Raw genomic sequence first — 10,952 nt, forward strand, 5'->3', positions numbered from 1 at the left:
GGGTGTGTACCCGTGCGCGTGCGCGTGCCCGGAGGTGCCCCACAGGCCAGTTTCCGTAGCCCATGGCCCCCACATACATGCTCACCCGCACCGTTTCCCCTTGGCCCCTTCCCCCAGGGCAGGCATGAAGCCCCTGGCCCAGGACTTTGAGGCATGTCTTGGAGCACCCTGGGGGCTCCTTTGGCCCTGTTAGCCATACCCACAACTGCCCTTTGTGCACTTTATGAACAGAGAACTGGTTGCAAAGTCAGCACTTTCTCCGGGGAGGGTGTGTGCATGGGAGGCTCAGGCACTTCCTGGGGCAGGTGCGTAGAGACCACTGTCCAACCAAGAGCCCACCCCAGAGCAGCTGCCCCACGTTTTTTTAGACAGGTGGTCCGAGAGGCAGTCCACAGTGACCCCTAGTGTGGCCAGGCATCTCCTTCCAATGAAAGGCTGTAGAGAGTTGACAGGACACACACCAAGTCAGGACAGACACCAAGGGTGAGGATGCTGCTTATCCCTCGAGAGGAAGCCGTCCTTGGGGCCCGTCTGGACAGTGCAAAAACCTCCCGATAGGAGGAGGAGGATCAGAAGTGTACACTCATCTTCTCTGCTCTTTGCTAAGATACTCTTTGGTGAGGGGAAAGGGGCAGATGGGGAGACAGCCATCTGCAGACCAGGGAAGAAGTCCAGGCTGGAGATCAAAATGTAGGGTCATCAGTATCCTGATGGTTTTTAAAGCCACAAGGCTGGTCCAGCTCTCCAGTGAGAGAATATTAACGGTGAGGAGGAGAAGTCTAGTGCCTGAGCATGGAAAACGGAGCACCCCATGTTTGGGAGTTCGGGAAGAAGGGAGCAGCAGTGAACTTCAGCAGGGGCAGGTGGGCAGAAACCCACAGGAGCCTACCTCCCCTACCCATAATTGTCAGCCGAATCTGGAGGAAGGGGCCCTGCCTCAGTTCCTGCCTGAAAGATGACACGGCCTCTGGCCTCCATCCTCACTGTCAGCCCCTTCCTTAGTGTAGACTGGCAGGTAAGGATGGGACGCTGCTTCTGGGGCTCAGCGCATCAGCCCATGCATCCCCCCACCACAACCTGAGCTTTGGCTCTCTTGGGAAGTGTGGGGGTGGGGTGAGCAGAGGCAGCTTGTCCCCAGTTTAGGAGCCCCTGCATGCACCCCCACCCCAGGGGCATTCAGCCCAGGGCCCTGGGCTTTGTCCCAAACTGCACTGGCCTTTTGTGTGGCTGAGGCTGAGGAGGAAGGCAGAGGCAGCAACAATAGGGCCAGTGGCAGGAAAGGTTCCTTAGAGACCCCATCGTATGCCCCTGCCCTCCAGAAATGGGCAACATGCCTGGCTCTACAGGGGAGGCCCCACTCCCCCGAGGCTTCCAGCCATGTAGGGATGCTCTGCACGTCGCAAGGCCCTCCGGACAGAGGGGCCCATTCTTCCCCGAGGCTGGGATGGGGCCAGGATGACTCTGCTGGGCTCCCAGTGGACTACAGCAAGAAGTCCAGCACCCTGCCAGATTGCAACCCCCTTCCCTCACAGGCTAGGAGTGGTGTCTGCCTACCTGCCCCCCACTAAGGGACCCCACCCACCTCAGACCTTGGGAGTTACAGCCCTTTTCCACTCCCACTCCCACATAGAGGGGAGGCTCCCTGCTTCCCCCCAAGCCAAGCAGCAGCTCCTCCCCAAGGCACAGGCCTGGGCCATTCCCACTCACTAGCTGGGTGGCCTTAGACAAGGCACCACTGCCCTGAGCCTCAGTGTCCTACTCTGCAGCAGAAATCGGAGCAGTCCCAGGGCTGTGGAGGCTCAGAGGAGGTAAGGGCCAGCTCAGGCATGGGACACTCCATCTACGCTGGCTAAGGAAATCAGTGTTCTTATTGGTTATCACTCTCACCTCAGAAGCAGCTGGTACCACCTGGAGGCGACCCCTCCCTACTCCCCCTCGACCAGCCCCTCCTCAGTGCCCTGCTCCCAGGCTCCTCAGTCCAGGGCCACCTCACAGGGGTGGAGGTGGTTGGCGTGGGCAGCCGCAGAGGCACGGCTGAATTCCTGGAAGCGAGGTGCACAGCCCAGCCAGGCCTCACCGAAGTGGCTCCAGCCCATGAAGAGGAAGGGGCCGGGGCCAGTGCGGACACTGAAGTGCAGCGGGGTGTGAATGGAGGCCTGCACGTGGCCCCCGGACTCCCCCACCCGGAACAGTGGCAGTGTCTGTCAGAGGACATGGGCAGCCGCCACCACGGTAACAGACTCCTGCAGCTCTGTGTCGTGGCCAACCCTGTGGATGGTTCCAGTGATCACTGTGGGGAGACACACTGGCCAGTGGCATGCAGGGGAGGATGGAGGGTGGACCCCAGGCTCCCCCCACGGCGGAGACACTCACCAAAGTCGCTGGTGCACGCGGCCAGCAGGAGCTCAGGGTCACTGCAGGGCCTGCAGGCACCTGGCATGAAGGGGACATGGTGAGGGTAGGTCCTGCCTTCTCCTGGACCACCCTAGGCCGCCCCCAGCTGGAGGCAGGAGGGAAAGGGCAGGCCACCAGACCCTCCCCTGCCTGATGACAACTGGGGACCGGAGGGAGCATGTGGGCACCTGACACTTGAACGCTCACACATGCACAGACATGGGTCTAGGGGCTGTGCCCAGCGTACGGGCACGAGGACTCACGCACTGGGGGTGGGTGTCCAGGGGCACACTCTCACACACCCATCTTCACGTGTGCACACCAGCACACCCCTGTGGCTTCCCAGAGCTGTATCCTTGGGCCCAAAGACACCAGCCCAACCCAGGTGGGTGGCAGGAGGCTATCGTGAGCTTTGGAGTCTCTGGCCTGGGGCCCAATGCAGAACAGAAAGACCCCCAACCCCTGTGGGGTCAGGCTCCACGTTCTAGGAAAGTAAAGAGCTGGGCCTGGTGCCCTACAGGGAGGCAAGGCAGCATCTCCATGGTGACCAGACACACACTGGACTTTTGTTGTATTGGACTGGGGGAAGGGAGGGAGGTCACTGCTGGGCCAAGGAGCCCTGGACAGCTTTGGCTAGAGGTTTTGATTCTGTCCCCCATCATCCCCTCCCCCCACCCCTCAAGGACCAAGAGTCCTGCCCGCCCTTTCCCTAAGCTGAATCCTGAGAGATTGCCCACACCTCTCTCTGTCTCTTGGACCTGTCCTCACTAGCTGTGTGATCTTTAGTAACCCACTTCACTCTCATGCCTCAGTTTCTCCCTCTGTACGATGGGGATGACAGGCGCATCACCACCCAGCCCATCACTCACCATCAGCACCAAGACCGTGGGCCTGTGGAGGCAGTTCTGGATACCTGTCCTCGTGCATTTCAAAGCGGAAAGAGGCCACGCAGCAGCTGATGTCTGGGTGCTGGGTGGCCTGCAGGAAGAGGGACCGGCGCTCACGGGGACCCCAGCGCACGCATCGGCCCCGCGCTGGGCCCAAACCCTCAGCCAGCAGCAGCTCCAGGGCGTCGCCCGCCCGCCCGCCGGCTCCTCGAAGACTTGCGCGCCTGCGAAGGACCGCGCCGGGCACAAGGAAGGCGGTGCTGGAGCGCCTGAGGGAGTCGGGAGTCGGAGCTGGCCAGGGTCAGGCGCAGCGCCCCGGCCGGAACAGCCACTGGATCACGCCCTCCGAACAGGCCAGGGACAGCTGCCCCACGCTGCCCGGCTCCTGGGTCAGGCCGCTGGGGACAGGACAGGACGAGAGGCGCTGAGGCGGGCGGCTCGCGTCCGCCCCCGGCGCAGCCCCCTCGTCCTGCACTCTCCCCCGAAGCCAGAAGCAGCTGCGTCCACCTGGTTCTCTGGACCCCGGGGGCGCGGAGGGGCCCCACAGCCCCAGAGCGCGGCCTTCTGGGGCTTCGTACCTGCCGCTCCAGCCGCAGCGGTCCTCCGGGTAGCCGGCGCAGGTGGCGGTGGCCAGGAGGCCCGAGCAGAGCGCGCGCCCAGCAGCGCAAGGAGCGCCTTGGCGCGGGCGGGCGGGGCGGCGGCGGGAGCACCCCGGGCTCCGGCCGGCTCCGCGCACCGTTCCGCCCGCGCCCCACCTCTGGCCCGCAGCCCCGTGGGGGCCAAGAGCGGGAGGCGACGGGCCGGGCACGGCCAATCGCGGCGCGGCCCAGGAACTTTCCACCAATCGCAGCGGCGCTCGTGGGGGCGGGAGGCCGAGCCTCGGCTATGGTGGCGCGGAGGACAGAGCTCCAGGCTCTGTGTGCTGTGTCGCCCTCTCGCACCCCCCGCCCCGCATTGCCGTATGCGCCCTTGTCCTCGAGCCATAGGCCGGGATAGGGGTGGGAGTAAAGCCCACTGGAACCTGTCTGGGGGGTAGGAGGAAGAGCGGCTCATCTCGGGTGGCCCTTTCCAAGAGTGGCCCTGGGCTTCCAGTCTCCATGCTGCCCCAGCCTGGCCCTGCTGATTGGTCCCAAGAGATGGCACCTAGGGATGAGGGGCCAGATGCTGGGCCGGTGGGCACCATGGAGAAGCAGAAGCCAAAGGACAGCCCTGAGCTCCAGAATCAGGCCCCCGGGAGGTCCAGACAAGCTGAAATGGGGCCAAGACAGGTGGAGGCTGAGGGGAGTATCTGGGAGCCCAGAGATTTCTTGGTAGCAAGGACTTCCCCTGAGGGGAGGGGTGGAACAGAGAGCCAGATAGGCACTGGGGAGAATTCCAGGCAGGGGAGAGGAGCAGACTGCCTAGGCAAAGGCCCAGAACAGGGTAAAATCCCTGGGTCAGATCACTGAGGCCCTAGGCACAAAGCCAGGAGTCCAACCACGTACTCGAATCCTTGGGGTCATTGAGAGCTTTAACCAAGGTCTGCAGGAAACTGCATAGACTCTCTGCCACCTATGGGTGTGAGCCCTCCACCCCACTATTCACCTACCCCAGCCCTGCAGCTACCCCTGAGCCTGAAGGGCATGGCTGACAGATGAGGGAGGTGGCCCCAAGGGGAAGGGTGAGACACCCACAGGCTACAAGAGACCCCTTGCTCTGGACAACGAGAGTGAGGAGCTGCCATCCCAACAGCCACAGGGCAGGTGCAACCTCAGTGTCTATCGACAGATGAATGAATAAACAAAATGCGGTCCGTCCAACAGTGGACTATGATTCCACCTTAAAGAGGAAGGAGATTTGGGGGCGCCTGGCTGGCTCAGGTCGTGATCAGGGGTCCTGGGGTCGAGCCCTACATCGGGCTCCTTGCTCAGTGGGGAGCCTGCTTCTCCTTCTGCCTGCCATTCCCCCTGCTTGTGCTCTCTCTGTGTCTCTCTGACAAATCAATAAATAAAATATTTTAAAGAAATAAAAATAAAAATAAAAAAATAAAAAATCTAGGGTCCCCTGGGTGGCTCAGTTGGTTAAGCATCTGTCTTTAGCTCAGGTTATGATCTCAGGGTCCTGGGATTGAGCCCCACGTCCCAGGCTCCCTGCTCAGCAGGGAGTCTGCTCCTCCCTCTCCCTCTGCCCCCCCCCCCGACTCGTGCTCTTTCTCTCTCTCTCGTAAATAAATAAAATCTAAAAAAAAAAAAACTATTAAAAAATTTTTTTTAATTTAAAAAAAAAGGAAGGAGATGTGGACACCTGCCACAGCACGGATGAACCTTGAGGGCATTCTGCTGAGTGCAATCAGCCAGACACAAAAGGACAAATACCACATGATTCCACCGCTAGGAGCCCTGGACTTGTCAAGTTCATAGAGACAGAAGGTAGGTGGTGGGTGCCAGGGGCTGCAGCAGGGGGTGGGGAGAGGGTGTGTAATGGAGACAGGGCTTCAGGTGGAAAGATGGAAAGATGGGCCGTCTGCACAGCGATGGGAATGTGCCAAACACTACTCAACTGTGCACTTACTTAAAAATGGTGAGGATGCGGGGCGCCTGGGTGGCTCAGATGGTTGAGCGTCTGCCTTCAGCTCAGGTCATGATCCCAGGGTCCTGGGATCGAGCCCCGCGTCGGGCTCCATGCTCAGCAGGGAGCCTGCTTCTCCTTCTCCCTCTGCCTCTCTCCCTGCTCATGCTTTCTCTCTCTCTCTGTATCTCTGTGTCTCAAATGAATAAATAAAATCTTTAAAAAAAAAAATGGTGAGGATGCATAATTGTAAAAGTAAAGTAAAAATGCAAGAGGTAGACAGGGCCAGTGCTGGGCACGTAGAAGGTAAAAGAGGCACCAGGAGGAGGAGGAAAGAGGGCACTCCGGTCAGCACCACAGCTGCCCTGGCCAAGGGGCACGTGTCCCCTTCCCACCTTCTGACCTGGCCTTGGGGCCCGAGCCCCTGCCCAGGTCTCTGAGGCAGATGGTGGCTCTGGGCGCCCTCTGGCGGCAGTGCGAGGAGTCACCCACCCCGGCCGGCCTGGGGCCCCTGGCCCCCCTTGCCAGCTTTCCCACAGAGAATGAGTCCATGCCTGTGGGTGCGAGGGAAGGGTTCCTGGCCAGTGGCCTGGTCTGGAAGGGGCACGCACGTGGCCCTGGGCCACTCCTCATCACCAGGCTTCCCCTGCCCAGGCCTCTTGCCCAGGGCCCGTGATAATGCCAAATGTCACCCACAGAAAACCTGGACAGGGGCCACCTGTCTTCACAGGTGCTGTCCCCCAACAGCAAAGTACCTGGGTGGCGTTAGCCATCAAAGATCTGCTGCCCACGGGACAGGGAGCCCAGAAGGCCATGCCTGCCCTGGATCGGCAGTGACCAGACACACTGCAGGTGCTCAGTAAACACACGGGCAAGGAGCGTGTGCACCAGTGAGCGAATGGGTGAGTGGATGACACCCCAAACCTCAGGCAACTCCCCCAGTGTCTATGCTCAGTATGGGGGCTCCTTCACAGGCCCTGGGCCAGAGGCCTGGGTCAGGGTCCTGACCCTCCAAAAGGGCCTCTCTTCATTCCCACCCAAACCCTAGTTCTTGGCAGGGGCTGCAGCTGATGCTGGGGCAACAAGCTGCATCTCAGCTGAGCCCCACACTCCAGCAGGGGGGTGACCCCAAACGGCAAAGGGCACCTGACCGGAAGCCTGCAGTACTGGAGGCATAAGGAAGGAGCACTCATGACCAAGTCAGGTGCTGAGCTGGTCAAGGACCCGGGGGGGAGGGGGGGGACAGGAAGGCGGGGCAGATCTGATGGCTGATGAGGGCAGGAAGACGGCCCAGGTCCAAGAAACAGGGCGAGGGTCCCAAGGACAGTATGGAGCTGAGGGCAGACCAGGAACCAAGAAGGTGGCCAGTGAGAGAGGAGTGGAGGGCCAGCCCCAGGCCCATCGGCCATGGGAGAGCTAGGACTTGGCCTGGAGGAGACAGTGAACCGGGCTGAAATGATGAGACAGCCCAGAGAAGGAAGTCAAGGTGTTTCTCTTGCATGAGACCCACGTGGGCTCTCATTTCAGCAACAGCGGGGGGAAAACAGGCCAGCCCTGACCGAGTCCCCAGCTGAGCCCGCGGCCACCCAGACCCTTGCAGCCAGGACCAGCTGAGTGTGTGCTGCTCCAGCTGGTCCAGAGCAGCGTGCTGCACCCCTGGGGCGGGGCTGAGGGCTGGGGTCAGCAGAGACAGTTCCCCAACTAAATGCCAGGGGGTGCCAGGAGCCTGCCAGCACCTGGGCCGCCCAGTGATGGGCTCTGGTGGTGCCCACCATGAGCACTGGCCTGGATTGCCTCTACCCAGCTTGACCCAGGGAGTCCCAGGGTTCCGGAGTGACCAGCCTGCCCAGAGACCCCATTAGGGACATGGTCGTGTCTGGCAACTCCTCTGGCTCCCCGCCAGCTGCACCCCATTCCCCTGACCCTCACCCCCAGCGGAACCTGGCCTTGCCCACCTATGGATGCTGTATCTGGAGACACGTGGCAGCAAGGTTCCTGTCATGGGGATGTGTTCTTCCCTGTGACAAGAAATCCACCCCCAACACACCTTGCATCTTGTGGAGGAGCCAAAAATGCAGCTGCAGATTGAGTTGCAGCTGAGCTAAAAATAACCGCTAGGCTCCAGCCAGGGCCCAGGAAAATATCCCATTGCTAGGAGACAGCCGTTCCTGGGAGACGGCCATTGCTAGGCGACGGGGTTGCCGTGGTGACAGCTGGGCCCTGAGTCATGCTCCACCCTGGCCGCCCCGCCCCTCTGCCCCTGGCGGGTGGGGCCTGGGTCCGGGGAGGAGGAAAGGTTGGAGGCAGAAGTCGGCAGGCAGCCAAGGGGCCCACACCCTGATGCCCACAGTCACCATGGCCACCCGGGCTTCCCCGTTCTCACTGCTGCGGGCGCCCACTCTGGCAGCTGAGCGGCGAGGACAGCTGACCGCACCCCCCGTGCCCCACACGTCCCCCCACCAGGCGCTGGGGCGTGGGGGCAGGGAGGGTTGCAGTGTCCATCTGGCCCTGTGCCTCCAGAGCAGGAGGCTTCACAGTGGGCCATTTACAATCAGACATGCGGCTCTCACCGCCTATGCTGTCCTAGGTGCCGCGCTGACCTTCAGGGCACCCCCGGGGACCCCAGACCTATTTGCCAGGAGGGGAAGTACTTGCCTGAGCACCCCCCCCGCCCCCATGGAGAGGAGGATTTGAGCCAGGCAGGTGGCTCCAGAGCACATGCACCCAGAGCCCCCCAGAGCAGCAGCTTGAGGACCCTCCTGTGAAGAGCCTCAGGAAGTCCAGAGTGGCTGCCCCAGTCCTCAGGAGCCATGAGGCTTGACCCTTCATGGGCAGACCCAACCCCTGAGGTGACAGTGGCCCCCTCTCTCATGGGAGGGTCTCAGGGTGGGATGCACCAACAGCCTTTTGCTCCTCACCCTCCCATGACTAAAGAACTGGAAACCTCCTGCAGTCTGCACTGGGGAGACTCCTCCGTGTCCAGGCATCAGGACAAGGAGTGCTGCAGTGAGGGGTGCTCCAGGTGAGGAGTGCTGCAGGTGAGGGGTGCTCCAGGTGAGGAGTGCTGCAGGTGAAGGGTGCTGCAGGTGAGGGGTGCTCCCAGTGAGGGGTGCTCCAGGTAAAGGAGTGCTGGTGACGGGTGCTCCAGGTGAGGGGTGCTGCAGGTGAAGGGTGCTGCAGGTGAGGGGTGCTCCCAGTGAGGGGTGCCCCAGGTAAAGGAGTGCTGCAGGTGAGGGGTGCTCCAGGTGAGGGGTGCTGCAGGTGAAGAGTGCTCCAGGTAAAGGAGTGCTGCAGGTGAGGGGTGCTCCAGGTGAGGGGTGCTCCAGGTAAAGGAGTGCTCCAGGTGAGGGGCGCTCCAGGTGAGGTGATGCCAAGGGTAGGAATGTGGCCCTGGTGGCTGAAGTTCCAAGAGCAAGGGACCAGGTGTCCGGCAAAGCTGCGGTCAGTGGTGCGGGAGACTCAGGCTTTCTCGGGCCACAGCAAAGAGCAGACAGAGCCCTGGGAGCATGGAGGCTGTGTCTACACTGCCAAGCGATGCCCCTGCACCGGGGAGAACGGGAGCTGCCCATCGGCTGTGGTGGAGAAAGAGAAGCCAGCTGGTACAGGGCAGGGTGACAGCGGTGGGGAGGGGGTGGCACCCACAGGTACTGGGGAGGTTACTTCCACATTCCTCCGAAACAAGGTCTTTCTTTGCTCAGATTCGTCCAAGGCGGGAAGACTTCTCGGGCCCCACTGAGGGCAGAACGTGCTCTCTGCCCGAGGCCCTGGCACCTGCTGAGGGACAGAAGAGCCTGGAAGCAGGAGGTGAAGCCCCGCCCTGCTGGTCACCATCCCCGCTGGGGTCCACACGTGTGGAGGCTGAACTGGGAGGTCAGCCTGCTGGACCTGCACACCACAAGTGACTGTACGGGTCAGACAACACTGTCCCAGGCACCCCAAAGGCCTTCATGCATCCATTCTGACTGCCCACACCAAGCTCCCTGTTTTGACCAGAGTCCGCACTAGGGCAAGACCGTGATTCCTCAGCCCCTGCCACACGGGAGAGCCGCCTTCACCCCAGCCTTGGCAAACTGGCTCCCATGCCCTGCACACAGCACAGGCGGCACCCAGCTCCCAAACAGCCAGGGTCCAGCCAGCGTGGCTCCCCGCTTCAGCTGCCCCCACCTCACGCCAGCCCCACTGGGTCCTGCTTCCCCTCAAAATGCTGCAAACACCAGCTGTTTTCATTTCTCTCACTCTCTCTCAGGGGCTTCCTTAAGGCTCTTTCCCTAATGTGAAGACCCCTGTCTGCTCTCCCACACCTGATCCCTCCACAGTCTCTGCTCCCGGGAGACCCCAGGATGGGTACCATTAGCCTCCATTCTCCACTCTGAGCCTGCTGGGAGGCCAGGCATCTCCAGTGGCCAGGAGAGAGCCCTGCACACCCTCCCTCTGCACCCCACCCCGGCTCCTCTCCCAGCCTGGTCCCTACAAAGTGGCCACCACCACCTGCCTCCAAGGGGTTCCAGGCTCAAGACCTTAAAACCTAAAGCCCTGTGCGCACTCCTTCCTGGATAACTTCGCCCACCTCTCATCCTTGGGGTTTCCCGTGAAGTGTCCTGTCCTCAGGAGCCACACCACCACCACCCTCCCGGGGTCACCATCACGTGGCCCTCTTGAACTTCCATCGCACTTGTCACCCTCTGAAATGGTCTGGTGGTTGTTTCTCGGCTCTGCGGAGTGGGGGGACACTGAGGGGGGTTTCTGGGCCTGGCACCCAGCAGGTGCGCGGGAGATGTGAGCGCCATGGAGGCTGCCTGGCCGCCCGCTCCGCCCCGCTAAGCAGGAAAGCTGGGAGGGTGAGGGTTGGACCGTCCTCGCCCCCGCAAATGGCATCCAAGGGTCGGGATGCGCGGAGCTGGCCCCCCGCTCCACAAGACCGCGCACCCCCGGGGCCAGTCGCCGGCGCCAAAGAGCTCGAGTCCTCTTCCCCCGCAGGATTCCGGGACCCCACTGCTCCGCGCAGGCAGGGCTCTCCCCTGGCCAGCTCTCCGGCCGCGCGCCCTGCCCGCCCCGCCCGCCCCGCCCCGCCGTGCGCGCGGGTTTGTTGTTGTGCGGGCGCCCGCGGAGAAGGGGTGGGGGAGC

General features: G+C 62.0%; 1 protein-coding gene across 1 annotated transcript; it reads right to left on the reverse strand.

Annotated features, from left to right (window-relative positions):
* Positions 1-689: 689 nt before the first annotated feature.
* Positions 690-4,380, reverse strand: METRN (meteorin, glial cell differentiation regulator). The gene is given in 8 exon segments (XM_036083173.1): positions 690-2,290; positions 2,374-2,433; positions 3,264-3,477; positions 3,480-3,563; positions 3,566-3,606; positions 3,609-3,679; positions 3,860-4,164; positions 4,297-4,380. Coding segments are annotated over 8 exon segments (1,176 nt in total). The 3' UTR covers positions 690-1,973.
* Between the last annotated feature and the right edge of the window lie 6,572 nt (positions 4,381-10,952).

This window comes from Halichoerus grypus, chromosome 6 (genome assembly GCF_964656455.1).
Source record: "Halichoerus grypus chromosome 6, mHalGry1.hap1.1, whole genome shotgun sequence".
Taxonomy (NCBI): domain Eukaryota; kingdom Metazoa; phylum Chordata; class Mammalia; order Carnivora; family Phocidae; genus Halichoerus; species Halichoerus grypus.